Below are 25,845 nucleotides of genomic sequence, written 5' to 3'. Positions count from 1 at the left end.
CCTTAGCTCAGCTGCTGATAACATACAACACACGTTACGTTTCCAAGTTTTCTCTAGAAACTAAGTAATAATACATTGTCAAAACCTGAAAGCTTCCTGTATGGTGTAATACAATAGTTCATGGTCTTTACTCCTCGCACACACACTCTAACGGGAGAGAGAGAGAAATAGAGCATGCACAGTAGTAACTAGAAGACAAAGCTTCAAGATAAGAGTAAAGTTTCCTATAGACCTTTTGAGAAAAAAGAGTTTTTTTTTTGCGATACGGAAGGGAACTAGTGTTGTATAGATTGTAGCACCAAACATGCGGCGAAAAATCGTGGTATTTGCGCAAAAAGTCGATCCGAAATAAATTTTGTGGTACATATTTATCGATAAAAGGACTTAAAAGGGTCACCGAGAAAATGTAAGGACCTGTGTGAGAATTTGAAAAAGGACGCATGGCAAATAAAAGACTAAAGGCCTTTCGCGAAAATTCAATATAAAAGGACTTAAAAGGACCTTGCAAGGACCTGGGAACCCTGTAGACTATAGACATCCTTTTCCCCACAACTATATAAAACAAACCTGTGACTGTGCAGTATTTTTAGTATTGCTAAAACATAAAAATCATCAAAAATGAGTTTCTGCAAGCCTAAACCTGAAGAATTTTGCTGAAAACAAGGTCTTTTGACTTTTCTAGACCTTAATTCAGCAAGTTACAGGGCTCAAATGGCACTCACAAGTTTCTCATGTCTGCCTATTGGCAACAGCACAACAAACAGGACTCTGATACTTGTCCAACTCATGTCTATAAAATCCTGTTAGTGAAATACACAGATACATTTATCTGAGTGAGGTTCTTCAGTCCTTACTCTTGGTGAAGGATAGCATATCCAATGGATAGATGAGTGCACTGAAGCACTAATGACTTGCTGCCAGAGTTATACAGTTTTCTGGGAACATCAACATTGCTGCTGTCATATGGTGATCTGGCATAAAACGTCTGTTGCTCTGCACTTGACATCTTGCACAGAGCTTTTGTACAATCTGTACAATGTCTTGAAAATGAACTGACAATTTACAATGATGAAACTTATACACATATTTCTCCAGTTGGAATATCAGCTAGCTTCCCATTTGTATGAAAACAGAATCATATTAACTGCTGTCAGATGCTGGCTTGACAGTTTTCTAGCTTCAGATACGTGTAGAGCTGTTGTGTGGACGTAATGGCAGTTTCTGGAGGATCATATTCCATCTTGTAAGTGACATCATCAAGGGGATAAGCACTGTCCATGTAGGTGTACATGTACGGGGGTGCTGTTGGTTCTGGTGGTGGTGGAGGAGGCAGCTGGTCAAAGTTATGCTCCCTTACTCGTTCTGTGATGCCACACCACAGCTTGACACACACCTGTAAATCAAAAGTGTGCAAGAGCATACTTCAACATACTATTTACTTTCTTGTTCTTGTATTGTCTTTAACTTATGCTTCTTTGAGTGACCATTGTTACTTACCGGTTTCAGGCCAAACCGTGATCAACTAAATTTGTTGCATATGAAACTAAAACTGAAACTAAAACTACCAGACAGTGATAATCTTCCTTAGAACTAAAAAAATGACACTGAACATGACACCTACAAAACTGTGATAATTCTGGCAGCTACTTAAATGAGACAACTATTATAACAAGTACCAAAATCTAACAGTCGTTCTATCTGCTGCCAAACATTAAAACCATTATCCATGCACTATCAAACCACCCAACTTCACTTAAGTTAAATAGCTATGACTCACTGGTGATCCTTCTCCACATGCCACAAAGCAGGCATGAAGTGCTCCGATGGGAATACCAATGAATGGGAATGCTGCAATAACCCATCGTAAGACATCCCACTCTGCTGAAAATGTTGTGTTCTTGTCACTTGTGTGTATGAAGAGGCGATCGTAATCATTTATGAAGGTGTAGAACCATAAACTCTGCAAAATTTTTTATCTCCACTTACGTACTATGCAACAGAGATAGCATGATCCTAATTATTTTATGCATCTTAAGTCTGAAGACATTAATTTTTGTCTTATAGACAAAATAAAAAAATACCTCATAGGGATAGGTTATGCTTGACAGAAAAAAAAAAAATTTGTGGTGGCAAAAGCAGTTAAAATAATGACAACATTTTATGAGGAATAACAAAACAATGGCAAAATGTGAGTGAAATATGCATAAATATAATATGCATAAATCTAAGACAGATGATTCCCCCTCAACACACATATGAGAGTCCCTTCAGCTCACTGGCTGGAGAGGAATAGCTCTCTGTCGTTTCGTCAATGGATCTATGTCAAAATTAATCTGTGATGTTTGTTGTGCTGTTTTTCACTGCTTGTGCTGCGCTTTTTCTCTTCCAGTCAATATTTACATCCACTAAGACTAACAGCTTCGCTTTTCCATCTTGTTTTGGGTTTTTGAGTTAACAGGATTATGAGCCTTCTTCGTTGACACTTAAACTTTTCTCACCTTGTAAACTAGGTTGCTTTTCATTTTTTTTATGGATGGACCGTTCAGGTTGCTACATTTTTAGTTCAGACCTTAGACTCTCACTTGAGTGATGTCGTTTGGTGGTAAGATGCACTTCATGTCATCCTGAATCTTGCTCCGTCCATGTTTCTTATCTATTGTCGTGTTTGATTCGTTTGGAGAAGCAGTTGAATGTCTGCAAAAAGCTGCAAGAAGACCAGCAGCTGTGCAGTGCTACACATCACCAGCAGTATGGCACCATATGATAACAAGGTACCAAACAGAAAGGGCTGGAGAGAGATGTGCAACAGTCTTATGTCATCTCTCATCTTTTGGCTTGGTCAGCTGTATGAAAACATTTGCCTAACTAGCTTACGGGTGACTGCTCTCCCTCACTTTTCATACTGATCTGTGTGAAGTTTTGTGTCAGTATATCTGTTATGATATTTGCTACATTCCTGGATGGATATCTGTGTCTGCACCACTTTTCATTTTTTCCTGTGCCCTTTTATTAATCTCTACTGTCATCCTGCTCTTACATCATCAAAGTGTGAAATGAGGGAAAAGAACCCTACATGGTGTCATCCAGAAAAAAAGTGTGAAAACGAAACAAATGAGAGAAAATAACATGAGTCTTACTGCACAAGTGAGAGCCGATGAGCCAAACCAGAAGGCCATGAGAACTCGTTCTAGCAGTGCAAAATTTTGCTTCACTGCAACAGACAAAAATTTTAAGAAACAAACACAAAGCAAAGAAGTAAGCACACCCAAACCATTTGGTTCATGCATTCATGTATGCAATAAGATAACATTAAAAATTAGACATGCTAATAGCAAGCCAACACCAAAAGCTCATGTTTTCAGAAGAATTCGGTAATTGATATTTATCATCTTGTTCATCAGTTCTGAAAAGCCTTTAAAAACTAAGTCAAAATTTTACTTAAAAATTGCTTGCATATGCGCTCTATTAACATGTACTACGTGCACAGGTGGTTTAATTTGTACATTTTCCTAAAACTGTCCCATCACTGCAAAATGGTTCTAGTCGGAACATTTAGAGGAAAAATAACATCTCTTACAAATTAAAAAAAATAGATATAAAGTAATAGCGATAGAAAGACTGAAAAAATGAAAAGATGAATGGTTGGGCCCCAAAATATCAAATTTAACATAATATTCCCAACTATGCAGTTTTGACACACTTCTATTTAACTTACTATGTGTTGGGTCAAATTTTGTAATCGAATTTTTTTCACCCACTTCCCATTCCTGGAAATCTGAACTTATCAAGATTTACTTATTTCTAGTGACAATGGAATACTGAATCATTTCCTGCAGTCCACAAATAGTTTAATTTATCCCTTGTTACTCCTCGAGGAGCATAGGGTTGCAACAACACCTCGCCAGCAGACCCAGCTTTGGGCAGCCCCACCTCAGTTGTGCCCATGTGGTTCGGATGTCCTTTGTCTAGTTCTCTACTGTTCTTTTCCAACTCTGCTTTGGCCTCCCAACTCTCCTCTTCTCTTGAGTATTCCAGCCAAGTGCCTGCCTAGCAATGGTGTCTGCTGGTTTGCACAGGGTGTGTCCTATCCAGCCCCATTTGCGCTTTGTGATGTCTTGGCTAGTGGCATTCTGGTTGATCCTTTTCCACAGGCTGCTGTTGGAGATCTTTTCAGGCCATCTTATTTCCAGGATATGGCGTGTGCATCAGTTGGTATATGTCTGGAGCTTGCTGTTGATGGTTTTTGTCACTCTCCAGATTTCAGAACCATACAGTAGGACTGCTGTGTTGGAACATTGGTGTTGAAGATGCAGGTCTTTCTGCAGAAAGATAATGCTTGGCAGTTCCAGATGGGGCGTAGGCTGTTAACAGCATGCCTGGTCTTGTTATGTCAGTGTCTGTTCCACCGCCATTGTTGACAATGCTCCCCAGATACACGAAGCAATCTGTTTCCAGGATGTTCCCTCCTTGAAGTTGGATTGGGAGTTCCTGCTTGTTGTTGATTATCATTACTCTGGTCTTCTTTCTATTTACTTTTAAGCCAGTCTTCTTTGCTTCCTTGGCTAGCTTACTCAGTTTAGTTTGTGCATGCTGCTGCCGATGAGATAGGAGACTAATGTCATCTGTTAAGTCCAGGTCAACTAGCTGTTTGGTGAAGGTCCACTGTATACTAGTGATGTTGTCTTGCACATAATCAAGTCTATGACCATCAGGAAGATTGTCGTGATAGGTATAAACGGCTGGATGTGTTACCTGACTTTATTACGAATGGTCCAAATAGTAAATAATTTTTTTTTTGTAGCCAAATTAGGAAGAAAGAACTAAGTAACTATAAGTTAAGGTACTACTAGACTAAGTCAAAAACGCCGAAAAAAACCTATAAGACAACCGCTGCATCATTTTCTTCTTGGATTCCAGGATTCCCTAATTCGGTTTTCTTTTTTCCCGCGAGAGTATAAGGCGAGAATAAAGTCACAAAATGCTCCTCTCAAAGAGGGAGGAACCGTCTGGCAAATGAAAACGCTTGTTCCCGTAACTTCGGGCGTGAATAGATGGAAATCGTAGAATGAACCATAAGCTGACACACGCGAAAACCATCTGCATGTGTATGTATGTTGTTAAAGTTTCCATGAGCGTTACACTATATATATATATATAAAAAAGATAAACCCTGGCATATAGAAAGCATGTAGGAATAGAATGTGGCACCTCAGATAGCCGGATGCTACATTAACAACAATCCTATTGTGACAGAACTTGACCCTCTGGTGCAAGAGATAACATAGATCGGTGAAACCATAATGCAAAGAAAAAGACGCCTAAAACTAAAGAAGCAAAATCATCAAGAGAAATAATCTTTGGAGGTTGAAGCTGAGATGCATTTGATTGGGAGAATGCCTAACCCCCACCCTAAAAAAAAAAAAAAAAAAAAAAAAAAAAAAAAAAAACAAAAACTAAAACTTTTAAATAAAATAACTTTTTTTAAAAACACACTTTGAAATGTTCTAAGAGAAGTAAAATATTTTTTTTCTTTAGATTCCAGGATTTTCTTTAATACATATGACTTAAAATATAAAAGCATGAGGGGCGCACTTTTGGAACTTGGAACATTCCAGGAGCCCTCATACTTTCATATTTAATGCTATTAAATGTTATTGTTGCTGTTTAGTAGGAAAGTGCTTCCCCCTTGCAGCGATTCTGCACTATGGGGGGAGAGGACAGTGGAGGAAACCGGACTGCTCGGAGAAAACCCCTGATGCTCAGCCCTGCGAACAGGTGTCCAATACAGAGTGTCCCGAGATGAGGTCTGAACACTGAGCAGCTCATTGTAGTGGTGACAAGCAAATGTTTAAACCACTACACTACCAGGCGCCCCATGTTATTAAATATAATTTTGATTTATCTTTGTATTGTTTACTTTTCTAAATAGTTTATTTCAAACAATGTAAAATTCATGTTATCCAAGTCATTTTATGAATGTCAAGGATCTATGAGTAAACAAAAATCACAAATGAGTTAAGACAAATAAAATGGCAAAAAAGAAAAAAAGCTCTATATGTGGAACATCTCAATATCAAGTGAGAACTTACCATATACTACAAGAAAACCAAGGGCCATAAGCATGATGATGATGAAGCGGAGCTGGTACATAGAGCTGTCAAACAGCATAGAGTAGTAATAGCCAGCCTGTTGACACACACACAAACGGCATGAAATAATAATAGCCAGCTGTTAACTCTCTTTCTCTCATGCACACACACACAGAAGCATGCATATGGATATACTTGATTATAGCAGAACTAGCTTTTAAAGGCTAACCCAATAACTCAATAATAATTACAGAAAACAGGGCATAAAGTATCCAAAATTGTTTTCATGACAAAAATGTATATAAAATTTGTTTTCTCCACATCAAACTTACCTTGAGAATTACTGAAGATGCTATCATCTTAAACAATGTAATGATTAGTAAAAGAAAAGAAACTTTAATAGATTATGACATTACCAAGTGTTAATTTCAACAGATGGCGAGACCAAAATGGTACTGTATATATGTGTTATTTTCTATTCAAATTGTACAAAGTCTAGGCAGATAAAACCTGGATAGGCACTGAAGATCTTCCAGCAATGATCTGTCACTGCATGTGAATAGAAACTCAACACTCGCAAAGTAGGCAAAATGACATAAGTAATTTTCCACTCATGACAATGTATGTCCTAGAGCTGCATAAAAAAGACGAGCAAATAAACAGAAAACTGTGCTATATCTGAACTCACCAATTCCATACTCTAATTCCGAAACCACTGTAAAACCACTGTTATGATCAACGCTGATGAAGACTTATTAAGTTTCTAGGGAGCACAATGTCCTCACCATTAAGACCCCAAAGAAAACTCACAATCTGCCATTTTCACAACCACTGTACACTGCCCAATTGTTTGATTGTTCAAACCCACATTTAAAAGACCTTGATACTTGCATGTTAATTACGAATTTTTACAAGACAAGACAAAAGTGTGCAAAAATTTTATAGCAACAGAAAAGGACAGCATTAGGCACTGTTGAATAAGCAGCACCAAGAAGTTGGATAAAAATGACACACAGCATAATGTACAGTACTATACTAATCCTTACTACGTTCATCTTGAAAAACAAAGCCACATACTGATCACATGCTCCCCATTGGTCTGAGCTTCAACTGTCCAAATAAAAGTTGACTGTATAAATCAGATGGAAACTGGCTTAAAAGTTAGAAGCCAAAGTGTGGAAGAAAGAATAAAAAATGGAAACTTAACATAAGATGGTATGTAGCACATGTACTTGTGTGTAAAGCCATGCATCAGTCTGCTTTGTCTTGGCCTTACCTAGGGTTTTTAATCTTGGCAAGAATGCGTGCCAAGCTAACAGCAAGTGCAGGACAATTCCCTAATTCTCGCCCTGTCCCAACTACCAAAATCAAATTCAGAAAGTGCAAGAAAAAAGAAGCTGGAAGAAGTCTCTTGCCCAAAGTAATGCACAACTATCGCAGAAGTTTAGTCCTTGTAACCTACACTTTAAACATGAAATGATGTTCAGCAACTAGCATTTTATGTGAAAGTTGAAAATGTTAATATGGTAGCAAACTTGCTGAAATGCAAGCAGCCATAAATCAGAACTAGTCAAGCAGACAGAAGGGCCCTTTCAATAAGGTAACTGATCAGGATGGCTAAACCTTTCTTTCTTTTTTTGTTCCTAATGAGAAAGGGAACCCCAGAGGTGATGTTTTAACAGGTAACCTTATGGTTACGTTATCAGTTAGGAAAACTTGAAGAAGCAATGAAAGGGAAAAGTGAACCAACCCGAGTTGTGTGAATGATTCCCAGTGCCTTGGCCACACACATGACAATAAATGTAATTAGCAGATGAACAGCCACTTTGCTGCAGGCCTTGCGCTCAATCCATCCGGCCAGTGCCTCCACAACATTGTCCACGATAGTCAGACAGCCCACACACTAAGTGTAAAATAACAAATAATGCATAATAACTTATAATACATTTAAAACTTAGCATTAATACATTGAGTCCCAGCTTGATCTTTGGTTTATGATACCCAGATTTGCATGAATTTGAAGTATCTTTTTTTTAAAATCATAAAATATAAACTAAACATGAGAGGAAGATAAATCAAAGTTAAAATAAACTGCTTCTAAATTGCATTTTCTGTAAATCCAAAGGAAATTATGTATATCAAATCACAATTCTAAAAAGAAAATCTTGATACAGATTTACGCACAACCGATTATCATTGCAATGTTTAATCTGATATTCTGCGAATTTTCTTATGTCATGTCAATTTTAAGGTCTTTATACATGATAGAATATAGGACAATAATCAACCTTATATGCCAAATGGGAAAGCGCTCTTACCAGAAACATAAGAGAGAAAAGAAAGGCTGACAGGAAGAAGATGAAAGCATAGGCTGAAGGTATATTCAAGGCAGTGAATGCTGCTGGCATCTGCCACAATATGAGACCAGGACCTACAGAATCTGAAACATAACAAAGTCCTCTAAAATTGAGTCAAAGATGTGTGCAATATCACTTTATACCATACAATAACATGAACTTTTATGTGCATCCAACATATCAACTATAAAGTAACAAACAATTTGGATTTAGGAGAGGAAAGCTTGCTATCAACTAGTCTTATCTGGTTTTTGTACTGCATTCCCACAGATGTGAAAATAAATGTCAACCAGCTGTCATTAAAATAGCACTTACATGAAACATATGCATTTTTTTTCAGCATGTTAGAAATGTAAGGGGCCATAGCTATGGGTGGAAGCTGACTGATAAGAGCATACACCATCACGAGCAGAAGCCAGCCTCTGTAACACAAGCAGCAGATAATTTCAATATGAAAGTGTTTCTTGTTTACACAGCATGAATATCAATTGATTAAGGAAGACCACATAACAGACAAGGGAGGAGGAGGAGATACAATGCTATGAGCGGCAGCACTACTGTGTGAAGGAAACATCTGTTTAGCAAGTATCAATGGTGAATATACATAATTTCTTTAAAGACATAAACACAGTGATTTGAATGTGCCTTAAAATCTGTTTTGCAGACTTCTGGTAAAAATGCACAAAGCCTATTCAACCTCACTAAGTTTTTAACATGCTTTACACAGAAGGCAAAATCCATCACTAGATTAATGTGCAAAAACATGAGGAAAATGTGACATTTTTCTTGGAAACAACTCTGCCACTAGTAACGTTTTTATTATCTGGCAACAACAACAACAACAACAAAAATCTCACTGCTAGAAGTTTTTTTACTATCTAATAACAAAACTGATTCCATTCCAGCAAACAGAATGTCATGATGCTACAGAAGACCTTACATGTTTCTGATTTTGCGACCACGGCCACACATCTTTCCCATGGTGGCTGCAATGGCTGACCATGCTGGGATGCTGTACATCACAAGCTGGAAGCCTTTTGTCCAGTTCTAATAAAGAATGTGCAACGTGTGTGTTACATGTAGGTAATGGATAGCCTGATACATTAAATGTGCAGAATATCTCCAACTTTTGCTGGCTGAAAAATTATACTTATTTTAACAGAAAGCTCCAGATATTGCTTCTCACAATCACTATGGATGATTTTGTAGAATTAAACATTCACATCAATTTATGGCTTTGACCTCTTCTGATTTTGATGCGGGATCATTGCTGCTTGTGCAATGTCAGAACAATCTGTAAGCATACTAAATTCAACTTCAGTTTCAAAAGCCCAACCTTATTTCTTGTAAATGTTCTAAACAGAGCAAATGAAAATGCCACATCTAATGTAGACACAAAATTCACAATGGATGCATCTTGTTTCAGCTAAGTGTAATCTTTTTCTGTATAAACATTGCCTTTTATATTCAAAGATTTTTATTGTACAAAATGTCTATGAGTAATACCTGATCATTCTACTGTTGAATATTCTGATGGTTAAAACTAGTTTACATTGTCAGAACGAGGGCTGGTCAATGGGACCATCAATCGATTTGACCATGGCATGAACTGATTCAACCACAGCCCAAACAACAAAAGTGCATAGTCAATTCAACCACTGTCTATAGTCAATTCAATCAAATCATCTTTTTGATAATGCCAAAAAAGGCTTTGCTACAAAATAAATGAATTTCATCCTTGGTTGATGCACACAAAAAGCGAAACGTACATGCATTTAGTAAGGACGAAATTCACTTATTTTTGTGTGTAGGTGTGTGAGAGAGAGAAAGAGGATCCAACTCAATATAAATGTTTTCAAACTTATAATGCTTTATGCTTTTATTTATTTATTCTTTTATTTATTTGTTTGCTTTGTGAGAGATTTCCATGCGTTACTTAAAGTGTAAAACTGAGTTAGGAAGATGAAAGGGCCATGAAATGAGTGAATTTTATCCTAAGTTGACACATGCACATCTTACTTTGTGTGCGAGTGTGAGAGAAACAGAAAGTGGATCAGGTCAATATAAAGATGTATAGTACATGACTAATTTGTCTAGAAAAAATGCCGTTTTGTTTAGTTTACATATAATGAGCAACAAATATGGCATTACACTGAATATCAGCTAATGTACTTGGTGGTTGAAGACGTGGTTGAATCAGTAAATGGTTGAATCGACTGATAGCCATCAGACCTGTTAAAGTCCTGATGAGAATGAATCAAACGTGACTTTAGTAATATTGTGCTGAAGAACTTAGGAAGATTGTTACGAGCCATTTCAAATATTGCTGTCAAGGCAGTAGATTTTTTTTGTTTAGCAGTGCATTTTTTCCACCATTTTAACAATTTGTGTCACTTATTGTTTGAAAAAAGCTTGCATATTTTTTGCTTGTGTGTCAGCAAATAAAGCTTTTAATGTAATTAAAATTTTTAAAATCATTTTTGTGTGCAGTATGAAATGCACATACTGTGCTATTTTTACTCCCAGTCTTGGCAAAGAAAAGTTTATTTGAGCCTGACATAAAATCAAATTCCTTTAAAAATTTATTGCTCTGTTCTAAAATGCAATATATCTATGTTTTATTAAAATGATTAAAAAGAGATGTTAAAGAGGATGATAAAATGGTTCATATAAACAACAATTTTTCAAAAGTCATTGTTGAGTACCGTGATAATATTACAGATAAAGACATGCACATATATTATCAACTGTCAAACTACTGAAATAAAATGATTTTAACACACATTAAGTAAACAGCATATAAAACTGAACATCAAAAGTGACCTTCTCATGTGAAGAATTGCTATTCTTAACTCCCTGGCAATATTGTCTGTCATGCTAACCTCATGTAATAAATCCATCTCACACTCTTTATATCCCTTCATACCTTCATCCATGGCTTTCTGTTCTACTGCTGTACCTCATCTTTATGTTGTTCAGTGTGCCTATACATATCTTACTATCCACTGGCTGTTATCTTTCATTTATCATAAATGGTCTGCACAGAGAGTGCGATCTATCTTGGTTGTAAGGCAGCGCATTATAAGTTCACATTATTATTATTAAGAAGAAATGTTTGCCTTTCTCTCATGATCTCCTCCCCACATTATTTTACAACTGAAAATAAAAAGTATCATGCTGGCTCGTCTATAATATCAAGCTTGTTTTTTTATACAGTACCCTGGCTCACATTTGCACTTTCCAGTTTGGAAACATTTTGGAAATAGATGACTCTTCCTCTCTGAACGAAATATTAAGACTATAAACTTCCTCAATTCATAGAGGAGGTGTGAGTTGTTTGTGCTTCAGCCATGCTGACAACAAGAAACATATATGAGTCAGTTCCTCATACAAAAACTTTCTGCACATATCTTTCCTGCACCTAATAATTAAAAAAATGTCCATAGCAGATTTTTATACAAGAAAAAAATAAGATCTTGTGACCCTAAACAAGTATAATTAGAAATCTTCATCTTTAAAACAAATTCCAAAGGAAGATGACGGAATGTTACCTTCACACCTATTTTCATTACTAGCATTTATAGGCCTCATGGTTTATTCTTACCATCTGAGTATTGATTGTTTTAGTAAAATATTTTCAGCCTATCCTGACAATCAAATTTTATGTTCTAAGATAGTTTAGTATAACACTTTTCAGGTATTTTCACCTATAATATTATTGTAACATATCTTTGCTGTCACAGCTTGGTTCCTGTTTAGAAAAAACAAATGATGTGAACAACATTAAGTTCACTCCATCCTATTTATCCAAAGGTGTAATATATCACAACTTCCTGATGCTCACCTCAAGGACTTGATTACTGTCATCAAAACTGACACGATAGTGCTTCTGAAGAAATGCCAGAGTATCATCCATATTCAAATGAGCATAGCCATAACCGGTCACTGCCAGGAGACAGGACAATGCTGCAGGTCCAAGTAAAAACAAAATCTGTAACCAATTCACAAAATTCATATAAATAAAATAGGTAATATTTAAAAAAAAAACCACTTCAACAAGTCAGATAATAAGACAACTCTACCAGCTCAAGTGAAAACAAAACTTAAAGGCAAAAGCAAAACATACAATATATCCACCACTACCTGAACAATTCTGCGCATCTGGTGGACATTAGTTTGAACCCTATTAGAAAATTTACTGTCTACTGCTGCCTACATAATATCAGTGCTACAAATCTAAGGCACTGAAAGTCAGATTTCATCATAAGGTAACATCTTAAAGGAGATTTAACAAATGCTCACCCATCCACAGACACGTCCACCAAAGCCAACCAAGAGAAAGACCATAACCCAAACAATGGCCAGTGTCACTGGCATTAATGATACTTCTGCTTTACGAGCAATTTCTGTAAAATGCCACTGGGGAAAGCCATTTATGTGACTCGGACCTGGTGACTTCTGCAGAAACTCATATCTAGTAAAAGAAAATAAGAAATTTATATTTTATTTATGTAACAATAGGTAAATCAAAATTTTTTTGTATCTACAATATACAGAAGATTACTAAAATAGCTCCATAATTAATATCAACACTTTACAAAGTGCAACAAACTGAAATTAGCAAAACCTTGGTTATCAGTATGTTAGGAGAAAATTTAATGATTTAAAATATATGGGTCCAGCACATCTGGAAAGGTTAAGCAGAAACTGCTTAACTGAATTGATCATAGACTTTATGATGAACTACTAATACACACACACAGCTCTCAAATTATTTTAAAATAAATATTTTAGTCCACACAAATGCACATACTTGTACATATATGCATATACACCCCTTTACAGTGTGAAGACACAACCCAGATCGCCACAGCCAATATTCAAGAGACATATCTCAGACTTATTGCACATATTTAAAAAGCATCTGCAAATGATTTTTAATGACATTTTTCCACCTTCAGCAAGTAATGTCTTTTAGTTTTACGGACCTATTGGTATATTGGTCTTATGACAAAATACATTTAACTCAGTAATGAACAACAGCAGAAACCAACACACATGAATAAATTACAAGTACTATGAACTCACTCATAGAAGAGCTGCTCTACTCTATATGCACCCTCTCGAAAGACTGGCATGCTGTAGAGAAAGATAAAAATAATAGTAATAATATTATAAATAAATAAAAACACAGCATTTTTAAAATTTATGAGTAGTCAAGAAAGATTCCAAAGTGATGTTATTAATCATTACTGCACACATTTCCACATCTTTGTAAATAAATAAAGCAAAGATTTTAGCCAGATTTCTTTGTGCAAGTCATCGGCGAGGTCACACAGTCAATGTGGACATGTCTGTTTTGTTATCTTGAAGATCCTAGAAATCTAAGATGATTTGATCTATGGACAAGACTATTCTGAGAACTATACTCCTAAATATCTTAATCTGTGAAAAGATGCTACATGACTGCATTTGCCATTTTGGAATGTTGTGATCAGTTAAACTGATATTGTACTCTTCCCTAATATCATGGTATGATAATGTATATATCAGACAAAAATGATACATAACCAACTAGATCTAGATGACAAGTTGAATTTGTGTAAATCAGTGGATTTGCACTGCTTCCCTTCCTATGGTTCATGAACTAATTATAATTGTTCAGAGAAGAACTGGGCAGATTACAGCAGCAAAAACAATGATCTACATGTACCTGATCTATGACTGCAACAGTGTTGTGGACAGAAGCACTGGCAAGCTTCATTACAGCTTTTTTTAAAAAAAATTATTACTTGTAAATCACCATGAGCTTGCACATTGGGCTGGGAAATTGATGCTATATAAGCATATTTTATTATTATTAAGATTTGTAAGCACTTTAATGAGTAAATAGCATAGATATATACAGAAACAGGAGACAAAAGACATCAAAATAGATCAAATCATGAACAGGGCACATTTTGCAAGAAAGCTCCTAACTGCATAAAGAAAATCTGCCCATTATTACTTGTTATTAAATGTCCATGGCATATTTTTATATGCATAAATATAACATTTAGATTAAAGGGTGTGATAATATTGATGTGTACATTGCTGTACACTTTTTTTCCTTCCTTATCTGTAAGACCTCCAATATTTTCATCCAGCTGGTGAGAAAAGTGCTTAAACCTCCAGCAGTTTCAAATAAGGCTCTAAAACCTCCCAGCAACAATCACTAGGCATCTGAAAACCCCTTGCATTTTATGGATGGGAAACCCTGGATGGCAGACTGACATCAAGTCAAAAACTTTTCCCTGGCAGAAAATTTGGCAGACCTTTGTGGTTGGTTGTCATCTATGCACTCAGCAGCTGTTGGTATCTTTAGCTCATTGCAGTAGCCCCATACAAAAGGGTGGTCAGAAATGGCAATGAATGCATAGGTGCCAATCTGAGCCACTACTGGTGCCAAGGACGATATGCGCAAGAGAAGGTCCAGCAATGCAGCTATGCCCACACCTGGAAGATGGTACAATTGTATGAGGATAACCAACAATAACTAAGGCTTTATTCCAGTACTTTTTACAAGAGTCTTATTCTCCATTTTGCTAATTCGTGAAAAAAAAAAAAACCATGTGTGCATAAGTGTATATAAATAACAGAGAGGATAGAGATTTAAATAATCATTGTGACAGGGCATTTTCACACATACCTTTCCATATCGGGAAAAACATGGAAAAGGACCCCACAATTCCTTTTTGTAGGTATCCTCCGATCTTCAGTTGGACAAACAGAGCTGGGATGCAAAGGATTAGCAAAGAGACAAAAACTGCCACCAAAGACAGACCACCTGACACCCACACACCCACCCACACACACACCCATGCATTCACACAAAAAAATTATTAGAACCTACAAATTTGAAGCCAAAATTTTACCCTCTCTCTTCTAGTAATATACAGTGCTTGCAGCTTCTATTGTGAAAAGAAAATATGTCTAAAATAGATCACTAGTACTCTTACATGCCTTTGAGGACACACACATGCATCCAAGCACACTTACAAATTTCTCTTAATTGCATGCACAATAAGTGAATGCAAAGATCAACAACAAAAATATTCAGTTTCAGAGAAACTACAAAGGAAATGATCGTTTTTTAAAAAGTATTTCTATGCACACTGTGTGAATGAGACTATATGTGTAAATGCATGCAAGTTTTTCTCACTAATTTACATTTCCACATCACAACACCCAAAATGGTAAATTTAATACTGCTGTTTTAATTTCTGATGATAGGTGAGAAAAGTTATGGCTATGAACTAAACATTTAACATGCTATTTAAAAAAAACTTTAAGAAAGACTTACTTTCTGGTGGCAAGAAGAAAGTGCTGAATGTTGTAAACATGCAGATCATGACAAACTGCAATGGATTCCATGGTGGGATATCATGAGACATTGCTGACACTGACAGCCAGACTGCACTTTGACGAGAATCAGAAACAATGAAAGCTTGCTGGCTCTGAAGACAAGAACTAATGGATGGTGATAAGAATGTCAGGAAAACCAGACTGGTAGATTTAGCAATATAGTGGGTCTTTCTAGATAATGTATTCTTTGTTCACAACACTGCTTTCAAAATTACTTCACAGATAGGCATGAGCAGATTTTCTGCTTGTTGAGTTTTCCGGCACCATACTGTGATTCTTTAACACAAGTCAGCATGATGAATCATTGTGAAAACTTTTCTTTAACTTATCTAGATGTGATCTCGGCAATAAAGTCGTATTAGCCACCAGATGTGACAGCATTAGTGACAAGAAAGGACTTGATCAATGCAGTTTTATCCTGCTAACACCATTCACAGCTTGTGCTGCAACAGACAGAACAATACAAAACCTTAATAGATTTATCATATATTAACAAAATTTGTAAATATGTGTATATGCACTTTTTGAGGTATCCACCTTTATCTGATTTGGTTTTTACTGCTAACTTTTCCATCTGTGACATCAACTTCCTTTAAGCATGATTATTCATGTGCAGCATCAATTTTAGAGAAATAGTGAAACATTTGTACTCTTCATGTCCCTTCCCTTACACACCAAGATTCACATCTTCAATGCAATTGCAAAGTCAGTCCTCCTATATGGATCTGAGACATGAAGTGTGACAAACACCATCACCAACAAGATTCAGACACTCATCAACAGATGTCTGCGCCACATCCTCAACATCAGATGGCCCGAGATCTCCAATACAGACCTGTGGGAGAGAACCAACCAAAAACTTGCCAGCCAAGATATCAAGAAGCGGAAATGGGGCTGGATCGGTCACATCTTGCGAAACCTGGCTGACAATGTAACAAGACAAACTTTGGGCTGGAACCCACAGGGGAGGCACAGGGTTGGGAGACCCAGGCAAACATGGAGGAGATCGGTCCACAACAAGGGGGAGGCAGCTGGCATGACATGATCCCAACTGGAAAGGGACGCCCAGAACCAGGTCCGATGGCATGGTTTAGTTACGGCCCTATGCTCCACTGGGAGTGATTAAGAACAAGATTTCCCTTCCCTAGACTGACAGGTTGTCAACTAATGTTGGTTAACAGAGACACTAGGTTTTGAGTAAAGAAACAGAGATAAAAACTACTCTGGCGCCATCTGCCAGCCATTCTCTGTTCTTTCTTCCTCCACATGTCATCTGTTACCTTCTCAAATTATGATGTTTATATTTGTGCTGTGTAGTGTATATATATAGTGCTGGGCTATATCTATGTGTATATTACAATTTCTTATGCCTAAGTATTGTTTCATCTTGAGTAACTGGTTACATCTTATTATAAAGAACATTAACATAAAAAAATAAACATACTCTGAGGCAACATGTCCCAATCAAACATAACCCATGACCAAGTCATAACTGAAATTAACATTCCTGCCAAATTTTGCGGCGACCAGATTAATGCTCTATTTTTGCATAATTATCCACCATTACGTGCCTGACACCAACACATACAAACATGACCACACTCTATTTATAAGATACAGTAATATATGTAAGCACAGCACATTCTGCCTGTGATTAAGCCTGTGAGCAAGAGAAAGAGATGGCACAAGGAAGAGATGTACATGTGTTTTAAACTCAACAGATGACAAAATCAGGAATAGATAAGATGATAAAAAGTAGGCAAAATGCGAATTTTTCTTTTTTTTGCCTGAAGGAAAATAATGCACATTTCACTGGAAAAAAATAGTCAGAAAAGAAAGAAAAACATTGTAACATTGCCAGATTATTAGTAGGGAAATATTATGTTAGAAGGGGACCAGGAAAATAAAAGGATGATTTTTATGCTATCCAAATTTCCTTCAGAGCAATACTGCACTCCAATAATCTTGGTACAGCTAGAATAAAAAAAGAGTACAACTCTCTGTCATTTATTTTTTTATTGTGTAAAGTCTACCTTTATTTTTTAGCATCGTGTATATCAGTGCATATCTAGGCAAAGCAAATTTCAGAACCAGCAAAAAAAAAAAAAAAACAACCAAACAAAAAAACAAAACAAAACAAAACAAAAACACCCTTAACACAAGAAAAAGAAAGAAAAGAAAAAGAGCAGCTAACCAGGATGACCTCTAATTTATGAGTAGTAGACAGCAGCATTAAGAACGTGAAAATTAGTTCACTTCAGAGAAGAAAAAATACTCATACACACACATATATATATATACCACACCCCCTGGTATTTTGCATTTATGGATGGTATAAAAATGAACTCAAATGTATGACACTATTTAGAGACTTACATGGCATTTTTGTGCAGCCCCCAAATGTTTCTATGATGAACAGTACTAAACCTTTACAACAAGGCTGTAAAGCTGTAGGAGGGGTTGATGCTGTGCCCTGATGTGCAGGGAAATAAGCACAATGGCAGATTGTCTTTGCTCACAACTCGCTAAAGCGGCAGCAGTGTGTAATCCTTCCATTAAACACTATTCAAAATTTTAGCTTTTCACTGTCTAAATATATTCTGATTATAAATTCTATGCACATGGTTGGGCCCATATTTAATCTGGCTTAACCAGCATAAAGACATGGAAAGGAATGCAATTTCAACATCTGACCAGAAAAAGTAGCATAACTACAAATGAACAAGCAAAAATAGCATTACATTTTTGTCTACATGATTTTCTTTGCCTATATTTTGCAGTTACTCATACATTGGTTCTGGCTTTCAAAATCTCTCGTCTTACTGTTAGGACAATCATAACCATCCCTAAATACCAAAACAAATGCAACTTCACAATAGTTGCACAACTGATATGATTGCTGGCTTAAGCATTGGTAGTGATTACTTAGTACACTTGCTCATGAACTTTTAACTGAAGAATGTAAGAAAATTAAATAACTTAACATCAATATAGTGCAGGGTGTCTTCATATGCCATCTGATGATAGAAATACAAATATGTAGTTTAAAAAGTTAAAATAGTGCCAATAGTAAGTACTAAAAACTGGTGTTTTGAATCCATGTACACATGCTATGTATAGCTGCAATGCTTGTCAAATGCTGTGAGATTCATGCGTATATAATGACTAAGATTTCTGTCTGCCCATATTAATTGTACTTTATTACTTCAGCTTACTTGAGCTTCACTATATTATTTTTAAATTTAGTGGGTGTATCAAATATTAAAATAGGCTAGCAATTAACAACATAACAAAGTGAGCTATACATGCACAAAATGATTAATATATTTAAATATCCCTGTCCAGATTAAACTAAATGATTGCCAAATTGCTTTACAGGTGACTTGTAGCATGACTACAATGTACGTCTAACTGTTGGTTTTTAGGAGGAATATGGCAACATCCTTGTAAACAGACATCAAGAGAGCTTGCAATTAGAGTAAATTGCAGTGACCTTCCCCTTGACTAGAACTAATGGAAATCTGAACAAAAATTTTGCTGCTTGCCATTAGGTCAACTTTACCTCAGTCACAGCTAATATGAGCATCTCCTGATAAGGAAGGTAACATTAACTAATTTTGTGCCCAAAGATAATGGTAAATCTGCTAGTGCAGATGAAACAATGATGGCCTTATGTACTATTCTTTATTTGCATCAAAATACCATGGTAAAGTCAGTTTTTTTTTAATAGTACAAAAGTAGCATTACTTGAAGTGACATTAGAAACTTTGTATCATTTCAAAATTCCTTTGCATTACTGGAGGATGTGTGTGTATGATAGTAACTTTGTAAGGTGGCTGCCTATGGTGTATACTTCACGAATGTTTGCATATTTATATCAAATGTTTTGAGTCTGCCTTTAGTGACAGAAAAAGGAAATCTATAAATAAACAGTATTGTTAGAAGTAGTTCTTGAATTTTCAGGTTAAAGAACTATGCTCAGATATAGCAAGATACTCAGCAATGAAACAATTAGATCTTTGACTCAAACACACTCATAAATACACAATGATGCACAATAGTGAAGCTCTATACTGACTGTAACCATCAATTGGGCATTCTCCTTTAGTAAATGGAAAACAGTGTTATCATTTGCCAGTGAAGATTGTATGTCCTCTCAGGATGCACAAGTGCTGAAGCTAGACAAGACACAATTTCATGAAAAGATCAGTTTCTGCAAGGATGCATGTGCATGCTTGAGTGTAGGACAGAATGTCAGAGAGAAAGTGAGTGAGCCAGCTAGTCTGCTTTAAGAAATGCAAGATAGCAACAACATAAGCTATCAGATGACGCACACCAGAACCACTCCTATTGATGGTATCCGGCTAATGGCTAACGGATATAAAACTAAGTTTTCATTAGTGCTGTTCCCAACTGTCACACAGTGATACCAACTTAATTAGAAGGAATGTCTGTCTGTCAAAGATAAGGATGGCGAGGAGCCTTTAAGCCTTGTGCTTAAAAATGTATACACACATAAATGTATGTAATATGAATGTGTATATCCACGTGTACATGATAGCATATTGCTATAGTAGTGTATTCCATTCATAGTTTAACATTATATTCCAGGCTTCAGAAAAGCTTAAGGTAAAAAATACCACTGTTTTTATTATCCATGTGGAGGTGCAGACTCTACTGAACTAAATAACAAATACTATAGATTCAACTATCCTGTAAGATATAAACATAGCTAAGTGGCAAAGAAATGCATCCAAAGAAAAGGCTGTTTTTGACCATGGAATATTACAGTCAAGCCACACAAGAAGTTAAAAAATCAGCTGGGTATTGCGAATCATCATATCACTTAATGAAACAGCTGTCTTTCTTAAAGTTTGGAGTGTCTCAGCATGTTCTCTGTCACTCTCATAACTAGCTTTAGGAAGGTTGCTTAACTTATTCAAAAGATAGCAATCAAAAGCATCAGGATGGTTGTCAAGCTGTTCAGAATGATGAGGACGACAACTCTGAAGTCATCAGCTGTTAACAGATTGCTTGCTACTGTTTATATTAGTTCTCCTACACCTTTGCAGATGTGACCTGTTTCTGGTAATTGCAGTAGTCTATTTAGTTTGGGATTATTTTGGACAGCATAGTTAAGGAAGGCTCACTGCTTTGAACCTATTTTTGGCAACACATAAGGTGTTGATAGTGCAGTTGTGGATCTGGTTGTTGTAATTTAGGTACAGAGGCCAATATGGCAGGACAAATAATGTATGCAGTTTGTGGCAGTTTATGATAATTTGTTTAGTACAATGACCATGGTTTATTTTTATGGTAATTTGGTTTAGTATTAGTTTATTCTGTGTTTCTCCTTAAGGAGCATAGGGCCACAACAACACCTCACCAGCGGATCCGGTTTTGGGCAGCCCCCCTCAGTTGGGCTCATGGGCTTCCATTGTCCTTTGCCTCATTCTCTACTATTCTTTTCCAAATCTGCTTTGGTCTCCCAACTCTTTTCCCTGATGGTTCCAGTCAAGTGTCTGTTTGGCAATGATGTCAGCTGGTTTGCACAGGGTGTATCCTATCCAGCCCCATTTGTGCCTTTTTGATGTCTTCGCTAGTGGCATTCTGATTGGTTCTTTTCCACAGATTACTGTTGGAGATCTTTTCAGGCCATCTTATTCCCAGAATATGGCGTAGGCATCAGTCAGTAAAGGTTTTGGGTAATTTAGTGGGGTTTATTTATGATAGTTTAACTAGCATACTGGACACAATTTCAGACCAGTGTTTGGTAATGAACACTTCTTGAAGCATTTCTTTTATGTACATGCCTCGTTGTAAGTATTGTGCCCTGTTGTCTGAACCAGTAAGCAGTTAGTATTTACATATCTACCTAATATAGCAACCCTTTGATGCTTTTCCCATAGGAAATTATCTCTCTTTCCCACAACCCAAAGAACTAATTAGGAGAAGCTTGTACATGCTATACATCTATTTGTAATAACTCAGAAACATTTAAAATGTTTTGGGTTGTTTGTAGTAACTTTTTTATGGGTAAACTTAGGTCAGTACTGATGATTGCACAGTGGTTACAACAACAGACAACTCTTTAAGATTCTAAAGCTACATCATAGAGTAAGTTCTTTGCTGAGTCAATTTAGTGGTTGATAAGATTAAAAGCAGCAGTAAGATCAAGAACAAGAAATGCGTGTTTCCAGCATTATTACTACAATGAAAATGAAGTAATGCCATTTCATAACTATGCTTAGAATCAGACCTTAGGAATCAGGGCTTCTGCTTATGCAAAAAATTGCGTACACTACGCATTAAAAGTTCAGGAGGACCCCTTCAATTTTCGTCAATGGGGTCCCATTCAAATTTGGGCGAAGAACAGGGACCCCTTAAAAATCTGAAGAATGGGTCCCTGGGACTCCAAAGAATTTAGCCTTAGCAGAAGCCCTGCAGGAAGAATGAAAATAGTTTCAGCAGGTTTTGATGGTTTAAGTGAGTAGTGAGGTTTATAGTGGGTGGGTGGGTTGGGGGATTAGTGTTTACACCAGCCCCGCAACTGAGAATATTTCATGTCAAAACAGTTAGCTCTGTAAACAAATGGTGCACATACAGCTAAAGGTCAGCATGCCTAAGATAAACTTAGGACATCTAGTCTTTATGGTACTGGTGACAAGTGCTTAACTGCCCCCTTTTTAACAGAAACAATTACAGTGAACACTTGGATGTCATCGATATTTTTGTCTTGCAAACATTGGTTAGCACTTAACTTGATATGTTCTTTACCTGCTGATTTTCAGCTCATCATTATAATGCCCACTAAATATTTTGAGGCCTTTGACATTGTAGACAGGGATGTCATCTGGAGGCTGATGATCCACAATGGTATTCCACCTAAGCTCATAAACATTATTCAGGGGTTGTACAAAGATTTTTCCTGCCAAGTTATCCATAATGGCAAACTCACTAAGCCTTTTGTAATAAAGACTGGCATAAGACAAGGTTGCATATTATCACCGATAATCTTTCTGATGTCATAGACTGGATTATGCATAAGACACCCCAAGACAACAACAACGGTAACCAGATGACCTTCACCAAGCAGCTAGAGGACCTGGACTTTGCATATGACATTAGACTCCTATCTCATCGGCAGTAGGATGCACAAACCAAACTGAGTAAGCTAACAGAAGATGTGGAGAAGACTGGCTTAAAGATCAACAGAAAGAAGGCTGAAATGATGAGAATCAACAACAAACAGAAACTCCCAATCCAACTTCAAAGAGAGAACATCCTGGAAACAGATTGTTTGGTGTATCTGGGGAGCATTGTCAACAAGGATGATGGAGCGGACGATGACAACAAAACCTGCATCAACAAGGCAGGCATGGTTTAAACAGCCTACACCCCATGTGGAACTCCCGAGCATTATCCATTTGCAGTAAGACCCACATCTTCAACACTGGTGTGAAAGCATACCAACCGATGCCTAGGCCATATTCTGAGAATAATAATGGCCTGAAAAGATCTTCAAAAGTAGCCAGAGGAAAAGAACCAACCTGAATGCCACTAGCTAAGACAACACAAAGCTCAAATGGGGCTAGATAGGACACACCATGAACAAACCTGCTGACATCGAGATCATTGCCAGGCAGGCACTTGATTGGAACCCTAAGGAGAAGAGAAGAGTAGTGAGGCCAAAGCAGACTTGCAAAAGAACAGTAGAGAGCAAGGCAAAGGACGTCAGAACCAAATGGGTCCAACTGGGGGGGGGGGGGCTGCCCAAAACCGGATCCGCTGGCGAGTACGTGTTGTTGCAGCCCTATGCTCCTCGAGGAGTAACAAGGAATAAACAATCAAAACAAGTTGTTTTCTTTTTATGAATCCATCATTACATGTATTTGTTCGTTTTACCATTCAAGGGAAGATTGCTAACAGTGCTCTTTCAGTGGTTTCAATCAAACTGATTATTCTGTGCCTTTATTCAGTTTATGATTATACTTGCATTGTCACGCATCCAGCTATATCTGATTATTTTTGCCATAATAACCTTAATTAAATCAAAATACTCTAAAACAGCCAACTAACAGTATTTATTAATTAAAAAAAACCAGAATGATTGAGCAGAAACGGGAACAAACACATTCAACAAATCATATCCTTGACTGAAAGCTAGAGTACTCCGCAAGTTTAAATAAAGTCAGGGTTTTAAAAGTCACTCTCTGTACTCACCGGTTATTGAACGACCACATTTGAACATGAGTTGAGGTCCGATTAATCTCAGAGGCTTATAACTGTCAGAAAATATAACTAATGAGGACATGCAGAGTCAACATCGTCAGTGACCATCAATTGCAGTCACAACAGCCGGCTGTTTCCGGTGTGCGTGCGCACGGTAGACAAATCCAAAGATGAAGTTCATGAGGAAGAAGACATTAGCAAAAATCCTATTTGGTTTCATTTTTTTCGACAGTTTTAATTAGGAGACGTTGAAAGGTAAATCTCACACACAAAAGCAGATGACATATTTCACGGATTTACATAGTCCGTGTATGTGAAGTTTTTCACAGCAGAAACGATAATTATCGTCGTCGGTTGAAGACACACATCGAAGGCTGATGCATCTTTATTGTCTATGTCTGGTCGTAACAGAGATAGAAATTTTCCTTTGTTGCTGGGAGCTCCCACAGTCAACTGAGAATAATAAGCTGAAGAGATGAATATTACACCTCGTACACTCAGGCAGTTATACTCATGCTTAACCCCATCATATGACACAATTTGTCTGTTTAAGAGCTATTATTCTTCCTCTTACTCTCTTACACATTAAGCAAGTATCAAGACATTGCAACAGCTAGCTTTACTTATATTGATGATACAGAGACTAGACTGTTTAGTCATTAGTGATTTCCATGCACACAAGTAAAATAATAAAACCAAGTAAAATGATTGCTTTCTAATTGAAATTTATTTAGTGATCAGCAGAGCATAGACTAGACTTTAAAAATATATAAATACATACCGATATACCCCATTCTTACTTCCTTGAAAATATTTTTATTATGCACATTACAAGATAAAGATGTTCAGCTGCCTTCGAATCTTATCTAGATATGTTTTTATTTGAATTGTATGAAAAAGTAAGTACAGTCTAATAGTAAAAGCATTAAAAAAAAGATAAATTTCCCTGTTTAATTTGAAGATCAACAAAAGCTTAATGTTCAGTGAAAAGAAAGTTTACTGTAGAACTGTTTAACCAATTAACTTCCTTAAACTGTTAAACATGTCAAAACTTGACAGAAGGGCTTATTTATGTTTTGTATTTACACATAAAATGTGTTAAAGATTTAGCATAATGGTGAATGATTACTGAATTCTTTTAGATGAAAATCAGTAGCAAAGGTTTATTTGGATGAAAGATGTAAACTTTGCACTCAGATATTTCACAAATGAATGCATGCATGATGCAGAAATTTATACAGTAGATTTATGTTACTAAAATCTATCAGTATCTGCTAAAATCAGTTGGATTTCTAAAAGCATCCAGTATTATTTACTTTCAGAAGACATGGAAGATAGAGGAAGAAAGAAAATCTTGAATATGATAACAATCCTGAAATATGTGTGCCTACTCTTTTACTATTTTTGTTTCTTAAAACTTTTGATCAAGAGTAGTTGCTGTTCATTTTTCCCCTTTCTCATAAGGCACTATATACATAGCTCTGTAATTTTGTTTCCTGAAAAGTTATGAGGGAGGGGAGACTACTGCCAAAAAAGAAAAAAAAAAAAGAAAAAACCCTGTCCACCCAAAAGCTAACTTTTAAAAAAAAAAATGGAAGCACAAGTATATAACAGCATTTTAACATTTTTTCACTAGCATCAGCTTAGCAGTGGATCCTTGTTTAATAAAGAATCACAACATGTGGCCACTCTCTCTTTACTTAATAAGGCCAAAAAAACCAAAAACAAAAAAGGTATGTTGATCAGTATGTTTTTAAGTAAAT

At 36.5% G+C, this 25,845-nt stretch overlaps 1 protein-coding gene across 3 annotated transcripts; it reads right to left on the bottom strand.

The window, feature by feature from the left end:
- Positions 1-991: 991 nt before the first annotated feature.
- LOC112557115 (sodium- and chloride-dependent GABA transporter ine-like) lies at positions 992-24,588 on the bottom strand. Of its 3 annotated transcripts, none has more exons than XM_025226758.1 (15): positions 24,074-24,588; positions 15,789-16,293; positions 15,135-15,272; positions 14,761-14,941; positions 13,535-13,585; positions 12,749-12,920; positions 12,291-12,437; positions 9,387-9,493; positions 8,762-8,868; positions 8,408-8,529; positions 7,840-7,992; positions 6,090-6,186; positions 3,138-3,211; positions 1,778-1,960; positions 992-1,393 (listed from the first exon to the last, which is right to left on the bottom strand). In XM_025226758.1, the coding sequence occupies exons 2-15, from the start codon at positions 15,877-15,879 to the stop codon at positions 1,151-1,153; spliced, it is 1,866 nt and encodes a 621-aa protein (XP_025082543.1). In that variant the 5' UTR covers positions 15,880-16,293; positions 24,074-24,588; the 3' UTR covers positions 992-1,150. The 3 variants fall into 3 exon arrangements, with proteins under 3 accessions (XP_025082543.1, XP_025082545.1, XP_025082544.1); XM_025226760.1 differs by lacking the exon at positions 24,074-24,588 and adding an exon at positions 19,929-20,105; XM_025226759.1 differs by lacking the exon at positions 24,074-24,588 and adding an exon at positions 18,227-18,376.
- Between the last annotated feature and the right edge of the window lie 1,257 nt (positions 24,589-25,845).

The sequence above is a fragment of the Pomacea canaliculata genome, linkage group LG2 (assembly GCF_003073045.1).
Source record: "Pomacea canaliculata isolate SZHN2017 linkage group LG2, ASM307304v1, whole genome shotgun sequence".
NCBI classification, from domain to species: domain Eukaryota; kingdom Metazoa; phylum Mollusca; class Gastropoda; order Architaenioglossa; family Ampullariidae; genus Pomacea; species Pomacea canaliculata.
Note: the sequence above shows the minus strand (reverse complement) of the source record. Positions and strands in the feature narration are given on the sequence as shown.